Consider the following 21250-nt stretch of genomic DNA (forward strand, 5'->3'; position numbering starts at 1 on the left):
ACAAAACAGAATTCCAAAGTGTCCCACTGTGGAGTAGTAGGGGTTATGATGGAAGAAGGAGAGGGGTGAGCTGGTGGGGAAGAGGGTTCTCCCTCCGAGAGAAAGGAGTCGCTGGATATCTTAAAGGTGGCGCAGAGCCGAAGTCTGGCGACGGCGGTGGGGGTGGGGGGTGGAGGTTGGTGGGTCACGTGGTAGCCTCATCACTTTCACCTGCTTTCCACCCATCCCACTTCCAGGCAACCACGATCCACTTTCTCCTCCCCCTTACCCCCACCCCCCTCCATCAAACTGAAATCCCGTCCCTTTCTCCACGCCGTCACCAGTGGCCCTCCACCGCCAAGACACAAGGCAAGAAACAGAAAGCCCTCGAGAGGCCTCGCGAGACGTTTGGATACAACACGGGGTCTTCGCTCGATAAAAAAAGAAGCACGCCCGAGCCGAGGACAGAATACTTCGAGGCAGCGACATCATCAAAAGGAGTACCAATTTCTGACATTACAAATTAACTTCCTTTCGATCAAAGAGAGTTCATCGACAGCCCTTAATCTACGGACTTCAGTTTTACTGGACTATCCTGACTCAGCCACCGGAGCCCGGTCTCTTTTTTCTTCAAGCAAACCACACCGTAAAGGGTGAGCAAGTTTGGCGCTCCTTGTGATGACCACGGTGCAAGCGGAGGAATAAATAGGAAATTAAAGATAACTTCATCGCCAGAGTCCCAGAAGAAAGTGAGATAACAGCAGGTGAGTAAACTTTCTTTTGACAAGATTCCATAGCTCTTCTTTTCGGCATTATACAACGATATGATAGCACCAGAATTTATTAGATTATTCCGCTGCGGTCATTAATTTTAGATTGCATTTTGAAGTCAACTAAAATTTTTAATTTTTCATACGCGTTCCTCTGCCTTGCGTTATCATCGTGGAGGGTGTTAAATGTATCCTTTTGTTTGAATAAGGGTGTGGAACGAGTGCGGAAAAATTAAAGGAATTAGAGAAGACTAGAAAATATATCCTAAAATAAATGTTTGCTACTTTCACGAAGTGAACCATGATGACGTTAGATACAGCCGTTGCAGTTAAACTATATCTAAGGATGTAAAATTTTAGGTTTTCCCGGCGTATAGATTGATGAAAAATTTCTCGGGATTCCCACCGGGTGTGGTATTGGGTTAATTCTCCCAACGTTTCAAGGGCTGAGTCTGCCATAGTCTTCCGGGGTTTACTCTTAATGGTACTTTTTTACGGTACTTAGTTATGCTCACGAATTATTGCGAAGTTACATAGCTTTCCAAGCTTTCAATTTCGTGCATAACATTTGCTACGCATTCCATTGCATATGAATATCACGGTAACAATTACATTTTTTTGTAATTATCCGCTTCGAGGGACCAGCACACGATTTCCTTTGTTGAAAATCAAATGGCTAATGAAAGTAAAAGTTTTGCAAAGCCATTACGATTGGACTACGATTTCGATGGCTCCACTGAACTACATTTATGCAGAAAAAATACGACCAATTAAGTCAGTAAGGAAGAATGGAGTTCGAAGTGGTACGTGGAGAGGCAAAGTCAAAGGAAGATATTTCGTATAGGTCAACGGTAAGTAGGTCGACAACTTATAGCGATACGACTTGTTATTATGCAAAAATTCAATTTGAATTCATCGACAACTTGCTTCCATCACTTTAAAGTCAAAACTGAAATTCAAAAAAGTCAGGGGAGACCCCCCAACGAATATGCTCAAATAAATCGCTGGAATTTATTGATGGCAATGATGATCGGAGAAGTAATTTCATCGATCGGTTTCTAACTATTAGATTTTTAATTACAGCTGCCTACGTTTCATTTTATACGAGAAGAGGCATACTGTCACACAGATAACGATTTAAGGTGCAAAGAATTCATTAATACCTCAGCACCAAAAGTTATCGGAGAAAGTAACGAGAGCAAGCAATTATTTCAGCTACGAAAATTCTGCAAGGGAATAATTATTCCAGGCATTGGCCAAAGTAATTATTTCTCGAGTGAAGTGAGTGAGGAATCCTCAGTTTGAAAATCAAAACGATGGCAAAACTTGGAAAAGAGGTCCAGCAAATACTAGCTACATATAATGCTAAATACGAATAGATACGATATATTTGACTTCATCGCGAAACATTAAGATCGACCACTACCACCGTGTCGAAAATACAGGTTGGGATGCGGGCAAAATGAAAATTCTAGTTTACGTTGTAATCACTAAATTTGTCATCGAGTTATGCCATTAGGGCATGGATATACGCACCAAAAAAAGACGTAATGTTACTCATAGTAAACATATAAAGAGAGACAGAAAGATTAGCAAACTTATCTTCGTGTGCCGGAAAGTTCACATCTTCAAGAAAATGCTGCTGTGGTTCGAGTAGTTTTGTACCATTAAATTTCCCCGTGCATGCGCAACGCGAATCGAAGGAGAAACGTTTCAATGAGAAAACGGCGAAGAGTTTACGTCATCCTTCTCGTCATCACTTCGCTCTCAGCACAGGCAATCGGAAATTTCACTCCGTTTATTTGGCGAGTTTATGCTCCCAAGAGACGATTCCAGGATTACTCACATGAGATAATAAATGCCACTTACTAATGACATCCGTAGGTATTCACGGTGGCATTCGCATAATTCACTAATTACATATTTGATACGAGAAATTTCACAGTGAAATTAATGAAAATACCAAAAAACAGTTTCATTTTTAAGTAAAAAGGTGCTTTGATGATTTTCACCATATTTTCGGTATATATTTTTAGAAAAAATATATTTGAACTAAAAATATTGCTCAGCATACTTCTACAATGATGAAGAAGTGTTCCACCTAGAAACGGAGGAAATGTAACTACGTAGTTCTTTTCTCCAGTTTTAATAGTCTCTGTTTAAAATGTAGACCCTCAAATATTTTTCGAATTTTTAGGTAAATTAAAACCGGTAAGCAATCTCTCATAATATTTTCTTTTCCCAGTCAAAATATTTCTCTCGTCCAACCACAATTTCTTTATCGTGCATACGATAGAAGTTTTTGTTAACCACCTACAAAGCCCAAGGTATTTGATAAAAAATCATAATCGGAACAGCCTTGCAGGAATAATTATTTTTTCACTCTTTTGAAATTGAAAAAAAAGATTGGATCACATTTTATAAGCGAAACCACACAATAACTTCAGAGACTCATTACATAACTATTAATAAAACTGAGATCCAGGAATGGCCAAAGTATCAGGAACACTTTAGATAATTTATCCATATAGCCAGATTTTTTTGAAAAACGAAGATATTGCTCTGATAAATTATTTGAAATTTTATATTCATCTCTTTGGGGTAAAAAAAATCCTTTATTCCGCCATTCAGTTAACTACACGAAAATAAGCCTGTGGTTAATGCGGCAGGAAAAGTCCTTCAAAATTAAAACGCTGAACTCCATGTATCTTACGTGCCCTCATTTCGACAACAGGAAGGTTAAAAAAAATAGACTTGTCCTGAAAATATCCAAAATTGTCGCCACTAACGACGGTATTTGGCATGCGGGTATTAATGCCATTTTATTATCATTTAGGGATTAATTCCCCAGCTTCTGACACAGTAACATACTTCTTAAATTTCAGCATTTTAAAGGTATTTTTAATGTGAAGTCTAGTTGCATAAGGGCACTACGAAACGAGCGAATGTACAATTAAGTATATAAATTTCATTAAAACATCGCTCTTATATTCGATTGAATAACGAAAAGGACAGGCCCGTTGAAGGCTTTAAGAGCAGTTGAATTCAAGGTAAAGACGTTTTTCTCGTTGATACCATGAAGTATAACTCTTTGGAAAAAAATGCTCAAAATAAAAAAAATAGATATATTTTCTTTGAATGAGGTACTTAACATCTGAGACTCGATACTCTGAAATACTAGAAGAGAGTGATATAATTATTGTTCTAATAAATGATTGGAGGGACTTTTTGAAGATCCGGAGATATTGTGGCGGAAGTTTGGTTGGGTAACACGCTTTCAAGAAGTTTGCCAAGTATTGACTTCATCTCTGATAAAAAACACTTCCATGAATTTCACGAGAATGGCACCTAACTTTCACCATGACAAAACGATATACCAGCAATCATGAAGTGACTGAGGCCCCCTTATCCGCATGAAAATATTTATGAACACAATGCGGCAAATACGACTAACTAAATCGAGAAAAGACGGGTACTCCTGACATATCAATTTTTTTCTCGGGACATGTTTCGCTACCACTAAATGTTTCAATAAAATTAAATACCCTATTTAAAATTCACATGCAAAAGGTGCAATGGATTTAATATGAATGACTATTAAGTCAGTTAATTTCAAAAACATAATGCAGTGAAATCAATTCAACAACCTTTTGTTGTTTAGCACAATCGGATGAACAATAAGACTTGGTGGGTTTGTCCGGCATAAATACGTGTACATCTTTGTGATGTCACTTTCCATTGAACGGCCTTCAGTTGTAAAAATATGAGTTGTAAAAGTCGCAAGACGCAAATATGGCTAACCACGCCCATGTATTGACAAATAAATCAATATTAGCTGTATGGCACCGCTAATCTGTTGACGGAAATGACGCGCGTCCAATAGATTAGACTGACGGTGAAATCCAAGTCTCTGCTAAACAGTATACAATAAAGGATAATTTTCAGCAGCCAAGCACTGACCCTATTTTTCAGTTAAATCCAATCGCTTCATTTTTGAATGTTTAACATTCAGTGACGTAGGGTGATAAATACTTTTTCACCAAAAAGCTCGATATAAGGTTTGTTTTCTACTTTTTCTGCCATTCGTACGCAAACTATGTTTCTTTTATTAATGTGCGAAAAATCCACAAAGAAAAAAATAATTCGTCTCCACCGGAATTGGAACCCGGATCCCCAGATTTCCGGTCGTGTGCTTTAGCCAGTTAACCCAACAGTCAACCAAAAAATCCCGTTTTTGTCACAGGAATATAATGTTCCTCAGATATTTAAAAGTACAAAATAAAAGCGAAAAATTTTTAGTTCCATAAGGCTCCCATGTTAATTCAAGTCGAGACATCTCGAAAACTAATCGACTTTTTTTTTAGTTAGCCAGTTAGTCAGTCTTTCTTCCCAGTGGATAATGGTAGGCACTACCGGACAAGGTTAAGACTGAACAATAGGTAGTGTCCTAGAAGAAAGTGAATGTTTTTTTAAGAATTTTTGTTTTCATTCTCAATGCTAATTTTCAAATCCCAGACTATCAATTTTTAAATGGAACATTCGCCATTTGAGTTTAACTTGAAATTAAGCCAAATAGACCTCTAAAAGCCTGACTTCTCACTTGCACAATGTCTTTTCCTTGGACCTAGTGCCTCGACAAGGTGGTCAAGGCGACTGATTTTTTTCTCTGTGTATTTTTCGCACATTTGGGCATTGCGAGTGACTCTCATTAAGTTACCTCCGTGACTAGTCCCGGTATACTCAAACCCTTCTTTCACTAATTTGTGTTTTTAAGAAAAAATATTCATCAATTTCGTTCAAGACAGCACAATAGGTGGTGCCGTAAAATAAAGTGATATTTTAAAAGAATTTTGTTCGCATTCTCTGTATCAATTTTTAAATCCCAGGCAACTTAAAATGGAATAATATCTTTAGCCATTTGAGTTTAACTTGAAATTGAGCTAAATAGACTTCTTAAAGCATGATTTCTCACTTGTTCAAAATCTTTTCTTTGGACTTGAAGCGTCGAAAAAATGAGTTTTTACATCTCAAAAACATGCAGTTGAGCATGTGGAGAGAAGGGAACACCAAAAATTACTCGATTCTAATTAAAACGTTGCCTGTGGGAGATCCTATCACGTTTATTTATCAAACTCCGATATCCACGAGATAAGTTTCGATCTCAAACGAACGGTGAACAATAACGCCGCGCCGGTGAAAAGGCCGCTAAAGTGGAAACATGATGACATTAGATTGCTAAATAATACAGGCCATGGGTATCCTACAAGATCTCTTTAACTCCCGGGAAATGCCATCGACTTTTCTCTTGCAATGCAGTATTTCAAACGCTATACGCAACAGGGTTGAGGTGACTTCACTTCAGTCGTGCGTTTCCCTCAATTTCGTGAGTGTAATTTCCATCGAGGCCATTCAGCCGCTTGCATGGAAATATTTAAACTACGCTCATCGACGGCAATCACTACCACCAGTCCAAAGATATTTTAAACTGCTTCTTTTCATTTAACGAACACCTTCCGATAGCTACATCTATAGCCTACCCCGCAAACCGCTTTAACAGGCGTAAGGTTTCTCACTTGTTAGGAAACCAGACGTTTACAAATAAAAAGGAAATTCTCTATCGAAATTACTGCTATCATTTGTTGAAGTCTTTTATTTTGCGGGGAGAAATGGATTCCTATACCTATCAGGTCGGCAAAATACCTTAATTTATCGTCTCCATTGGGCCTAGAAATGTATTCTTTCTATTAGAAAATGGGTTCTAATCATTCTCCATGTCGCTTTTAAAGATATCCATTCCCAATTGCTCAAGCAATCTAAGCATAGAGCGCAGCCTCCGAGACTCTTATCGGCTTCCAAGCTGATTCGTTAAACATCTGTGTAGTGCTTACTGTACGCCCGTAGCAGTTTTTTAAGCTCAGCTATCCTTTATATTTTATTAAGTTCACGCATTAAGTCTTTCTGAACTGGATCCCATATTCTCACTGCACATTCTAGCTGTAGCCGGACGAGTGCGAAATATTACCTCCATCGCACATATATGGGCTCAATTTAGTAAAGTTAATTCACTTGTTCACTCAGAGGTTCAATCCGAAGATTGTTTGGGATAGGTGAGGATATAGACCTCGCCCCTGACTAAGCCACAGGAATGTGACTTCAACACATTCGCGATAGTAGGGGCAGTTCGTATCGCTTTACCTCCTTGAATTTAGAGGACTTTTTTCAGGGCTTTCGAAGGCTTTTCACGGGATTAAAATCCAAAATGTTTCGATCAGCAGCCAATCGAACTAACCACTACCCATCAGCAGCGTAGCATTGAATATTTCGATGTTAACCCAGAAAATAAAATCTCTCTCTGTGGAATTTGAAAATTCAACACACAAGTCGAGTATTTCATGCAGTAACTTGCGCCATTGCCATGGAATGCAGATACATGCAGAGTTAGGTTGCGGCACTGGGCGAGAAAAAAGGCGTTTCAACTTTCACCGACTTAATTTTTTTCATCCATCGTTTTTCTGGAATCTCTTGACACGCTACATTCCCTTTTTATTCATTAACGAGGTCAAAAAATATTGTAATTTTAAGTTTGATATTCGCAATCGTAAATCCGTTAAATGCCTACTATAAAACGAAATTGAATGGAGGTTAATTAATTTGAAAATAAAATGCAGAGATGTTACACAAATGGCGCATATGCTCAACCTTTAACAGACCCTACCTTTTCTGTGAGAGGTTACAGTTAAACAGGTTTATGCATTGCTAACTTCCAAGCGAGGTTTTTAAATCTCAACGATGAAATTTCAGCCGATCCCCTTAGGCTGAATCTCACCAATTCAAATTTGGGGTGTAATTTTGTACTTCCGAATGGGAATGACCATATTAGGATAGCCGTTGGATCGTCAAATGAATCGTTCAATTATTCATTTATCGCTCGAAATAACAACAATGATATGCGTTAGAAATGAACCGTTCCCGTGGAAGGGAGGCTTTTGAGTAGTGATGAGCGGAACTGTGATTCTCCAATCACTTCGTTACCTGTGACTGCTACTCATCAGTAACGGTGATTCTTAACTGTGATTGCAATCACCGAGGAGAATCACTCTTAAACGTCATCGGTGATTTGTGGGGCTGCTATTCCTGCTACTTTGTCTAATTCCAATGAATGAGTTTTCCGCAAAATAAGCGAATAAACTTATTAAAAATTGGAAAATTAGGCCAAATATTTTTTTGAGAGAAAATGTCTGAATCTTAGATCATATTACGATAATTAAGTAAAGTTGATATGGTAAAGGAATTGATAATGGCCAATCATTAAAATCCCGTCGGCATTTTTTTAAACATATTATATATGCAAACCATCGTGATTCAAACCGTTAGCTATATATTTCGTAAAGAATATCTTATTCATCATAAAAGATGAATAAGACATCATTTACTATACTGTTGGTAGCAGTGGTAGCAGACTAGGCTATATTCACCGTATCCACAGTCGCAGTGATTTCGAGCATTCGGTGATTTAGGGCCGTATCCAGAAACCATGCTTCAGCTTGTAGCGGCGCGCACCGCTGAATGCTGTATCCAGAAACCTCACTACTCCAAAACGCTCCAAATGGGTGGGGGCAGTGTTGCCACATTTATTTTGGGCTGGATTGATGACGTAGACGAATTTAGCGACATTTTGAGTCCCTACTATGCGGGCTTTGAGAGGAACTAAGGGCGACAATTGAATAACGAATATCGCAACGCGACTTTGTTTGTAAGCAAAATGGAAACGGGTTGGAAGAAGAATCTCGGCGTAGAAGAAGAGTTTGATTTTAAAACTAATTATTGATAGGAAAGTTGTATTGGAGTGCAAGAAAACCAATGCTGTGAGTCTTTCTTTAAAGGCTATGGCATGGAAGAAGGTGGAGGTTGAATTTTAATCGGCACGATGGCGTAACGAAGGTAAGCACATTATTAGGCCGTGATTTGTGAAATTTCAGCGGAGAATCTTTTGTCTTGTTCTTAAAATCTGAATGGAAATTATTGATATAATTTCTCTTTTTTAGTGGTGTTCGTGGAAATAAGATGTCTTAGGAGATGCGGTATCTCACACGGAATTTATTCTCGGTTCCATGGGATTTTCTTGGTTCTTCAAGTTTCTTCTGTGAATCTGGTTCCGTTCATTATGTGAAAAGTGTCCCTTTAAATCGGCAAAGTTATCATTGAGAACCAGCTGGTACATGCTGATAAATCTTCGTGTTCAGAAATCTCGCGACGTGTACCAAGTGTCTCGACTAGTGTCGATCGCCGGTGCTTGCCGGCTGGCCTCGGCGGCTCTGCCGCCGGGGAAAGCCGGCCGATGCCCCAGACCCCGCACCCCGAAAATGCACCAATCTGGGCGGAAAAGAGTAACCTCATCAAGTTTTGTTCAGGACACCCTAGTTTCGGTGCTGACTTTATTGATGATTTTTTAAATAAAATGTTTCATCTGTTACAATTATTGTTGACAATGCGAAATGAAAGGAAAGTGAGCATTTTTTAAAAATAGTGCCGTTATTAAGTTGTACGGGTCGTCGCTGCCGATGTTTCGCTCTAATTACCGACTTCTTGTGTCCGCAATGTATGTGTAATTTGATTTGTGAAGTTACAGTTAGTGTATTCGCTCCCGATTTTCTTCGTGTGAACATTTCCTGGGCAGTTTTATTTGCAATTTGTGTTAATTAGATTTGTGAAGTAACAGTACGTGTCGTGTTGATGTTGATTTTCTTCGTGAGTACTTTTTTTTGGACAAGTGTTCTTGTAAAGTGTGATCATTTTATTTGTTGAATTGAAAGTGAGTTTTACGACGTTAATAAATACAAGTTTGTGAACTCAGTAATTCTTGTGGTGGTATTTATTGCTGAATAATCCTTGGTGTCACTTGCGCAATTCGTCATTGTGGTTGACAAATATACTCGTACAACTGTCGATTGCATTGGTATAGTTGGATATTTTAGACTTTGAGGTAATATAATAGATACATGTATTGTATTGCAACGTCCAAAGATTTACGTGACATTCATTATGAGATGAATATCATGTGCTATTGTAAACGGACTGAGAAGCAATATGCCATTTCCATCGACCCTTCCCTTAAACTTTAACTCATCATTTTTGTGACGGCATAAATCATTATAGGTAAGTTTTCACGTAATTGAACATGGTTTTCAATGGCTCGGAACTGAAATTATTCAAACTAGCAGTAACTGAGAATGGACGTAGCTGACTGGAAGACGACTTTGTCGCTTTGAGTATTTTACGCAAATTTTGGATATCAGAGACACAAAGCTGGTGATTGCAACTTTATTTGGGCACTTATATATATATAATATTTATGGTTTTCAAGGAAAGCCACGGTCTATACCAAAGTTAATAGCTATTAGAATGGCAAAGTCGACGAGGTTTCAGCATAGTTGCGTTGACAATGGTTATTTTTCGTAAAAAAGTATTTCAAAAGCATCAAGGCGAGACATTCTTGTGTCCCTAATTTATTTGTATTTAATTATAAATGGTTTTCAAGGCATGACAGGGCCCGTTTAGAAGTTAATTGCAAATAAAACGGTGAATCCTAAGAGGTTTCATCACGGTATTGTTGACAGTATTTATTGGTAGTTAAATTAGGTAAAATATTTACTCATTAGGATAAAATATGGTTATTGAAGCATTCTTACTATCTTTTTAAGTAATAATAAATAATTATCATGAGCTTATAGCCCTTTAAACATCAATAATTATTAATAATAAATGCGAGACGATAAGCAGACGAAACCCGGCGGCCATATTACTTGTAGCGAGTAGTGTGCCATGGACCTCACTAGACTTTTGCAGCGGTGCCCGTAGCGGTGCTCGGCCGCTACAGCGGCTACGTCATCATCTGATGACGTATCTAGCAGTAGTGAGGTTTCTGGATACGGGCCTTAGTCACCGACAGTGATCGGCTACTTCCCTTCCATCACAGGTAGCGATACATCGCTGATCACTAGGTAGCAGCAGGGCTAACTTCACCGAATCGCAATCACAGTGATTTCGAGTATTCAATCACCGACGGTGATTGCTACTTTTCAGCAACGGTGATTCAATCACAGTTAGCGATATATCGCTCATCACTACTTTTGAGTGAGCCGTTACTCGTTCGCAGGAGGAGATCACGTATTGAATATGCCAATACGTAATGAATGCCAATGCTTGGCAAAAACTGTGATGTCACCCAAATCCGAATTCGTTAGAAAAATTGAATAAACCCCCATATTGGAGAGTTCAAACATTGAAGTACCTACGCAAAATGACTTAAAATTAGGATAGGGGACTCCAAACTACGGTCCGTGGGCTGCATGGGGCCTGCAGCGCCCACTCATCCAGAACGTAGAAACCATTTAATCTAAAAAAAATTACGTAAATTTCTGCTATCCCGTCAAGATTTTCCACGTTTTCACCAAATTCAAAAAGATTAGCGGATTAATTACTTTTGTTTTGCAATTAATAATCAAACACAACATATATGCTTTATTTTTTAGTCGAACCTCAATTAGTCGTTTATCAAACCGCTCTTCAAATACACATTTTACCTCCCACCCGTAGCCAGTTTGAATAAATCACCTCCCGCATGCCCAGTGTACCAACGAAAGTCCTCCATAGCAAATCCCCTCCTCCCTTCATCATCTCACAAATCCTGCAACTTCCTTCCCGAAAACTCTGCCCCCATCTCTCGCACATTAAAATGTACGTAGAGGCTATCATCCAAGAATCATGAGCCATGAAAAAGGCTACCGAGTACTAAAAGAGTGCTGAAGTGAGTCATAGTCATTTCACTACGTTAAATACTGCTCTTTGATAGTTATTTCGGCTCTTAGGAATAAAATTTTGGATAAGGATAATAATTACTTAAAAAGATAATTTTTTTAATTGGGCCAAAGAGGGCATATTGATCAAAAGACATAAAATTTCCCTTATTTTTATGGCTCCTTCCAGAAAAATTCGACGATGAAGTGTCTCCGAGATTCGGACATTATTATAACGTGAAAATGAGTCACAGAATTCAATGGATTTACCAGATTAACCGATGTCTGAAGATGGGATAACCGATGGGGTAACAGGGATACGATCCCGTTAATTATTTAAAATTTATTTTTGATTTTGAGATTCATGTGCATCCAGGGTACGTCACTCAGAACCTAAATTGATTCCCTGTATTATGTCGAGCCGTGCACTGGTGTTGAGAGGTAATCACTTCATCTACCTGCAAATGTTATCCGGAAATTTGTTCTCCTCCCACTAACGACTATGTTTACTTGTTGATCTGAACCTTCGTTAATCGAGCTTGTCACATATACTGTAAGTATAAATGTCTATGTATAACATTTGATTCTTATTATACGGATTACCTAGCTCTGAATCTTAATAGTTCCAGCTCTTATTATTAGCCTCAACCTTACCCATCAACCCTCCCTAACCTCTTTGTTGAAATATCTTCTCATCCTTGGCAATAAAAATTAGTTGATATTTCATGTGTAGAACTAATTATTAAAAGTAGCGTTTAGTATAGATCCATAAACGATAGTGAGGATAACAAACTGTGAAATGTGATTCATCAATTGCATAATTTATGCATTGACACCAGTTTTTTTCTGAGTCTTTCAATTTAAAATAATGATATCATGAAATACGTTTTTATCTACTTAGCAATTTATTAATTGAACTTAAACCACTAATTATTTTAATTTACCCCTAGTAACAGTGAAAATTTTGTGTGTGATATTTGTTCTTTTTTTCAAACATCTATCAACCATCGAATACAAATGACTATATTTTTCCTTGACAAACTTATCCTGTAATTATGTATTATATAACCATCATACCTTATTAAAGCGTACCTTTTTATGCCATTCAACAACTAAAGTACACACTTTTTCCTCAGGGATACCATTTCCTTTTAATTGTTATTCATAATTGAGTGTGATGTAATTGTGTAATCGTTATGAGGATCTCTATTAGCGATGTTAAAAAACGCTGTAAAATGCTCTATTTTCAACCATTCCTAATCGGGTACACGATTTAATCACCGATGCCTTTTTCGGTAATTTCAGAAAGCCATGAAAAAATCCGCAGCCAGCTGTCTACTGGTACTCGCTCTGAGTACCATTTATGTCCACGCACTTCCGGCCCCTCCCGCAGAAGACTCGGACGCTCCCGTCGAAGTGGAAATCGTGAAATCTGAGGAAGTGCCGATCCGGAAGAAGTCGATAGACACGCTGGAAGATTCAGAGAAAAGGGTGAGAAAAAATCGAGAAATACAATATCCGACCATTTTGTCTCATCCGAATATTATATATGAGATCATATAATAGGACTTAACTTTTCTGCATGTGTAATGAACAGGAACATAGAAAGACAGTTGCGTGATTGCCACGTGCTACATAGATTGCTGTTTATTCTTCCTATCTATACATACATAAAATGTGCATAAGTAACCATAAGCCTTCATCTATAATATTTATAAATATACATATGGCCTAATTTATTTATCTAAAGAACCAGCAAAAAGTATAAATTAGTACTTTTTGTCTTGGAAGAAGCAGTTTCGCCTACTTGAACATGGAGAGTACATCAAGCTTTCTGAAAGTAACAATATTTGAAAAATACCCACATGTGACTACAAAATCAATTTGGTGATAATATGTACACATATCAATATAAAAACAGATGGAGGAAATAAACCGTTTAATAAGTACTAGTAATTGTATTGCTTTGAAAGTGCTTAGAGAGCATCCCTGGGAATAATCGAGACAAACTGAAATGATAATATGGACTCAGAAATGCTTTGTCACGAAAAAAATCCCTTGCCATGGACCAATCTAATTTGATTATATTTCCAGCTAAATGCCATCAAGGAAGAGACAAAGGACTCGACAGCTGATCTGAAGAATATACAAGAGGAAAACCGAGGAGCGAGAATGTTGGGAGTCGTGCAATCCGTACTCCAAAGTATCCTTCAGGTAAAACAATATTCCTTCCTTCCTATGCCCCTCCATTCCTTCAAATGGAAAGCGGTTTCCTTCGTAAATGCAAATACAAAAACTTCTTGAACTGCGTTGCAGAAAAATATACCTATGGTAGTTAACCCGCGCGAAAATTTCGCACTTTCACGTTATCAGGGAATAAGTATGTTAAGGAAACGGTGAAATTGGGTTTTAAATAGAGAAGAAGGTGTATCACAAAGTACTTTCTTTGTACCTTAACTTTCTTGGATTAAAAGGGGGTTTTAATCCTTTTTTTTTAAGTTAAGAATATAAAAAAATGTGTAGAGTCGATACTTCGAGAGAGTAATAATTTTTTTGTCAATTTAATGGGTAAATAGTGAAGATTGAGATTGTATTTTTTATCAGAAGCTGGTGATTCAAAGTTTAAAACGATACCTCATTTATCACTGTAGGTGCAGTGTTAACGAAGCGTAATATACGGAATGATAGAAAAAGACCTATCTATAATAATATATGTATGATGATGATAACCCTGAGTAAAAAATGTCAATACAACGTCAAATACCTATCTCATTCTGAAGCGAAAAAACTATCAATATTTCGTTAAAGAGTTATATTTACCGAATTGCATAAAAGTATCCACGCTTTCTGCATGCATCGTGCTGAAATTGAACAAGATTTTTTTCATAGTGATTGAAATTAACAAAGAAGGAACCACAAATGCAAAACAAAAGTTAGTGGTTAGGAGTATAAAAGGACAGTACTAATGTAAAATTCATACTGCGGTTGTATTAGAATGAGAGTAGATTTTCGCCCTAATAATAGGAAAAGAATAGGATTACGACAAAGTAAGTGGGCATCACATAGAAAATAAAAATTGTAAAAGCTGTTAATTCTTTCAACACAGAGTAAATGGATAAGTGTGAGAAGGTTAGAGGCAAGAGTCATGAAAATTCTGCAGTTTTACCGGTAAATCCCGTTATTTATTTTATAGTGATCACAACCTTCATAAATGCTGTGTGAGAGGCCAGGAATTTCGTTGGGGGAGGGTCCAAAACCAGGAGGGAAATGTTTGGAAAACGGGGTACTAAGTATTGGGTTTTAAACTAATTTTAACACTTTTCATAATCGAAAAAACTTCATCTGTTAAAGAAATATTTTATAAACTCATGACTTTTTAATATTTTGTTTTTTTTCTGAAGAAGAATTATTGAGTTTTTATATTTCGGGGGGTCTGGACCCCCTGGACCCTCCCAATGGCTACACCACTGGTGTGAGATGTCCTTGCCATACAGAAGGACGAAGGTTTTATTTACTCCCTACTAAAAACAAGTGTACAGTAACCAGTAAATTTGTCTACATTAGGGTCATTGTCGGCAAATTATTATTTATCACATTATTTGGTTGACAAGTCAGTATAAAACCAGTCCATATTGAATGCCATGACAAGGATGCAATAAAATAAATTACAAGCCAAAAATGTTAACTTGCTCCTCTATCAGTGCAATGAACAACAGAGAAAAACAAGGCCTATTCTCGTCCTGAAACTATCGTAGTCTTCATTTATTTTTTTAATGATCGGACAAGTTCGTAATAATCACTACTATAAAATGCAGCTTTTCAACAGGTGCCTATTAAGGTCGTTGTTAAGGGGGTGAGGGATCAGTTTATTACTTCTTCTCGCGGTGCCTCGGTTTATGTAATATGCCTCAGCGATAATGCGCCAGGCAAAACGAGGTCGGATATGTGTAGATGTGTGGCTTATAGATATAAATGAATTATTCGTAAACATTGTTGCATAAGTTGGTGAAATAAAAACATTCATCGAAGAGCCACGCAAAATATTTATATGTAATCAATTTTTTCCAGAAAGTACAGGGTGCGGCTGCAACTCTGTCGCCCCTCCTTTAATTCCCCACGGATTTTTAAATGCGATTTCTAGAAAAGTAAAGAATGGGAACCCAATTTATTTGGCCATCAATCGAACTATGAAAAATTCTAATAGAAAAACGTAACTTGAAACTTCATGATAGTTGACATGCTTTGTTTCTCAAGCGATGGAGGGAAAATAAAATGATGCAACAAAAATATGAATTCCTACTTCAAAACCGGATATATTTTTTAGGCAGACATCAAATGAATTCTATCCCTAGTACACCACAACCACCATTAGTTTCTCAAGACTATTCTAACTGAATAAAACTTATTTTTAGCCAATATGGTGGGAACGATCTTAGAGGAGTATCCTAGGACCTGCAACGATCAATACACCACGCTTAAAGATCTTCAAATGACCTAATTCAGACAGGTCGGATAACTTTACTATAACTAACTACTAGATATAAATCATTACCCAACACATTCATGCTCGTGGTATTATGATTTTAATCTGTGCACACCATCTAAGTCTCAGTCTTGGAGGAAAATCCACAGGGCGACACTGAAACTGCTTGAAACTTCTCCATCAACTAAAACCCTATCGTACTAGTAACTAAATGCGAGATTGTCTCCTCCATTTCATGGGTTAGGGATTTTTCACCTGTGGCCTGTGTGCTCGGGTCTCAAGACACAACACTTCCTGCCTTCATTTTAGCGTGTGCAGTTCAGTACTAACATAAGTTTTTTTTACATTTTCTACCGGCACCAAGTACTGTCACAGGGTCATTGTCACTGTCATTCGTGTCACCTATTTTGTATGTTATTAATGCACTAAAAAAGGTATTATAAATTCTAAAATACTTTCAATTCCTTTACAGCCCCAACCCATCGTGGACACGATATCGGAAGAGGATAAGTATGGCAATAACGGAGACACATTAGGAGCCCTAGGAAGAGGAATTGTCGGTGGATCGGAAGCTTTGTCAAATTTTGTCAACCTAGCCATTGAGGTAAGACGAGTGGAAAGAGCGTAAAAAATCGACAACGATCAATTTAGGTCCAGTTCATAGAAAACATTTTCAATAAGTATAAATTAACGCTTGACGAAAAAATTAGCTTCACAGCTTCGAGGCGTTTATAAGGAAATTTAGCCACAGCTTGTCATCGAGAGCAAACATTACCGTGGACTGAACGACATTTATCATTCCGCTTCAGAACCAGGGATGACAAAAGAATCCAAGCGAAAGTCAAAACCAGTAAAATTTCAATAGTATCGTTCCCGGGAGCGAAATGTAGAAAAGAAACGAAATGGATATAAAACCGGGGAACTAAACTCAGGGTCGAAACAAAATCCCAGTCAAAACTAATTCGGGTCGGAAGTGAAGTAAAACTCTGGGACGAAACGAAACGCTGATAATGTTTTGCACCGGAGGGACCACTTGCTTCACCTTCGAACAGTTTATTTTCAACCCACGCTGCGAGTCCGAAGTACGGTTGAATGAAGTAGAGGTTCGACCTACCGCCATTAGATGCACGGGGCATTCATCTTCTTACCACTAACAGGAGAACGGTGAACGCAAACATTCGATTTTTAAGCTCAATATTTTAACCTCTCTACAGGTCAAACGTAATGGGTCGAAACTATTCCCTCTTATCTCCCTCCACCCAACTTCTGGGATCGAAATTTTACTATGAGTAGCGGAGTTACGATTAATTTAGTTTCGTTCCCGGGAGTAAAGTTTCGTCCCGGGTCGAAACTAAACTCCTTGGTGATTTTAATTTCGTGCGGGAGTGAAACTAAACCTAAACCTCGTATTTTTGTTTCCCTCCGTTTCGTTACGTTTTCGCTTCACTTGACATCCCTGTTCAGAACTTAAGTGGTGAATTGCCGCGCACAAGTTATTGGAATTGAGTTAAGGTACGTATTAGCCGCATCGATGTCTTTTGAGGGGTTAACTTCTCAATTCCTCATAATATCCACGTTATCTTTCATTTCGGGGTACCTTCCTCAACGATTTACGCCGAGCACTAAAAAAATAACACGAATAAAAAACGCAAGAAAAAATAACTACGGCACTGAGCGTTTCAAAACTGTCACAATAATTTTCCCGTTGATTTAACATCGACCAAACCCTAATTATCGTGCTAATTTCATTAGGTTACGCGTTAATATTTTCTTTGATCGTTGTAATGGCGGATTGGCAGATACAGATAGAACTCAAGGGGGGGCAAAAGGTATCTTGAGCTGCCTTTACTTTCATCGTCATAAAAAAATCCAGTCCTAAATCCAAATCTAATAAAAAAATAATCAAGTCACATGCAAAGTTTAAGAAAGTTTTATTTAATCTTTAGGACGCGGGAACGTTTTCATGCGATTGCCCAAAATTATTATTTCTTCATGGATTTCTACATGCACTTGGGCACTTTACCTCACCACAAGAATTGTTAAGGGGCTTAACTCTAGCAGACCAGCCTTCGTGGCGAGGGGTGTCTCCTGCACAGGGGATCTCTTCAGGGCCGTAGCCAGGAATTTCGTTCGAGGGGGAGGGGTCCAAAACTAGGGCGGGAAATTTTTTAAAAACGGGGTACAAAGTATTGGGTTTTAAACTAATTTTAACACTTTTCATAATCGAAAAATCTTCATTTGTTAAAGAAATATTTTGTAAATTCATGATTTTTCAAAATTTTGTTTTCTTTAATAAAGAAAAATTATTGAGGTTTTATATTTCGGGGGGGGTCCGGACCCCCTGGACCCCCCCCCCCCCCCTCTGGCTACACCACTGGGTCTCTTCTGCCCTGGCTGGCAGCAAAAATCGAGAACTCCCGCAGCCTAAGGGTTAAACTGATTACACACATATACATGACACTTTCAATTAATAATATAAAAATGTTGCAATGGTTCTGCGTATGTATCAGCCACTGCATTGACACATGTACCAGAATCTCAAGCTGAGAGCTCTGTACGGAAAATGTATAGCTATTTTTTGCTTGAAGCCTTTAGTGATAAAATACAATATGGAGAATCTTCTAACTGAGGTACTTCAACAGCTCCACTCCACGGATTTGTAGTAAGTCACGTAAAAGGAGTTAGTTGGAGTGAAATTAGCATTTAGAGCAATGATGAATTCCTAAAAATTGTTTCGAAAAGCAAGATAAAGTTATTGAGCCAAAGTAATTTGGATGTGGGAATCAAGACCTTATTCAGCTGCCATATATATAAAATAATTAACACCCATTCTTTTGATTATATTGAAACTTTGAGCCCGAAGAGTTTGAGCTAAAATACTTAATGCAAAATAACCATATGCATGCTAGACGGAACTTGATACAATAATGGAGCATATGTAAATAAAAGTCTTTAAATTGCTCAAAATACGAAAGACTGTATTCAGAAGTAGATCATAATTAAGGAGTTCAACCGGAAAAAATGAAGAGCGCAAGTTGAACTATGACTGATTTACTCCTAACATAGAAAAACAAATTTTGCATGTCAAATAACTTAATAAACAAGCTTTTCTAACGACACCTAAGAATAAGGCACATTAATATCAGGTAAAATTCATAATGAGGGAAAGACTTTATTTTAAAGTGCGACTGAAACTAACTAAGTATGATATTTCTCCTTTCAGTATCCAACCAATCTCTTCAAGTCACTGGCGCATAGGGCAACGGAAGCTTTGAATCACCTGGGCTCCAGACTTGTGGGGCTTTGATGAATTTGAATCGTAAGTCCTTGAGAGAAAAAGGATCAAATAGATACCAATCCAGAGAATACAGGATTCTTCATAACACAGCGCCAAATTTAATGGCAGTGTTTTTTCCTGGGACTGCAAATATTTATGAAAAGTGAAAGTGCTGTAGAAACTCATTTCTATCAATGATTTCTACCATCGTGGTCAACATACACGCACACATGTGTCATCATTTGTATATTATAATCTATCACAGAAGTCCCTGTCATTATTGCAAGCTGTACAAATAATGTTATCAACTGCATATATGTTATATTTTGTTGAAAGTATGTGTGTAGAATACTAGATTATGAAGCTGATTGCCAGGCATTGCCACCAGTTTTACATACAACCACCTGCATGCTATGAGTGTATAATAAACGATTGTTAAAAAATTCATGAATTTTATTTCGTCTCTTCCCCACAATAATTATGCATTTAATACGTTCAAGCTGGAGAAAATATGAAAGAACTAATAAAATATTTTAAATTTAGGGATGTAAATCCCTGCAACCTCATTGATGACATTCAGTAAAATAAAATATCAGGATCTCTCAAGACTAAGCAGGTATTATCAAGAAACACTATAGGACCTTGGTATTTCTGTAATAATGCAAGAATACATCTTTGCTATTCAAAAATCCAGAGAAATAAAATATAAATTCGCAGAGGTTAAAAAATATTGAAACTTAACACTTCAGCAAAGAGAAAAATAAAACTGCACTAGATTAGGATGAGAAAATTTCAACTAGCCGACCTAGAAATGAAGTATCACATGTACAAATGAAAAGTGAATATGTAATAAAAAAATAATACTATATCTACTTCTAAGTAATATTAGGCTGTGATTACCTTGCCACAATAAGCCGACGGCATAGCCGTTTTGGAATGCACAGAGAATAAAGGGAACTGGATTCTAGTAACTACAGAAAGGACTGTTGGCAGATATTATCCAAATATCAGTTGATAGACGACTAAGATATTCGTATGTAGCAGAATGGAAGAAGACATGACTTACATAAAAATAGAAAAAATATTCTGGAAGAGGTAAACGAATGAAAAAATTGATCACTAAGTATATAAGGAGCAGGGGGGCAGCTAATAATTAAGGCTAGGGGGGTGCTTTAGATGCAACTATTACTGGGGTGTCTGGTGGTATGGAATACCCCCCAGGGTTAGCGGGAGGTGCAGGGGGCCCTCCCCAGAAAAAATTTAGGATAAATAGTGAGTTTTACGGCGTTCTGAGGAATATTTTATAAATTTTAGCACTATACTGTAATTAATATTAATTCAATTAAGTAAAATGGATTTAACTAAAATTTTTCTGAGCTCTGGGGGTGGGGGGCTTTATCCCCCAAACCCCCCCTCACCGCTCCACTGATAAGGAGTATGCTTCTCTATGGTAATGAGGCATGAACAATGACAGCTTCTGAGATATCAAGGGTGAAGGCATTTGAAATGAGGCACTACAAGAAAACATACCGACCGAGTACTCGGTCATTACTCGGTGAGCAATGAGGAAGTCCTTAGAAAAGTTGGAGAGAGGAGTACCTAGCAAAAACCGTAAGCAGCCATCACATAGGAACGAACTAATCCACTAAATTTGAGGCATGATAGCCAGATGAAGACAAGTTCAAAGGGACAAGCAGATGGAAAGAATGGAAAAGGAAGACCTCGGATATGGAATATGTGTTGAAGGATGTGAAAGCGATATCATCAACACGTATATTTCTAAAACTTTAACACACTTATTACCGAAATGGATGATGCCCATGCATTCAATTTTTTTAATCAGGCTCACCTGTGATTTTGCTGTGCTATGAGTATCCACGTCTTCGTAAGACAATTTTGCGTCCAAATATGAATCTTAGGAGTGGAAAACCTTCGCAACGAATCC

General features: G+C 37.7%; 1 protein-coding gene across 1 annotated transcript; it reads left to right on the top strand.

Annotated features, from left to right (window-relative positions):
* The first annotated feature begins 686 nt into the window (after nucleotides 1-686).
* On the top strand, nucleotides 687-19734 carry LOC124162494. The gene is made up of 5 exons (XM_046539049.1): nucleotides 687-743; nucleotides 12851-13036; nucleotides 13640-13759; nucleotides 16501-16632; nucleotides 19252-19734. Exons 2-5 carry the CDS (start codon nucleotides 12857-12859, stop codon nucleotides 19333-19335), a joined length of 516 nt encoding a protein of 171 aa, XP_046395005.1. The 5' UTR covers nucleotides 687-743; nucleotides 12851-12856; the 3' UTR covers nucleotides 19336-19734.
* The last annotated feature ends 1516 nt before the right edge of the window (nucleotides 19735-21250 follow it).

The sequence above is a fragment of the Ischnura elegans genome, chromosome 7 (genome assembly GCF_921293095.1).
Source record: "Ischnura elegans chromosome 7, ioIscEleg1.1, whole genome shotgun sequence".
In the NCBI taxonomy this organism is placed as follows: domain Eukaryota; kingdom Metazoa; phylum Arthropoda; class Insecta; order Odonata; family Coenagrionidae; genus Ischnura; species Ischnura elegans.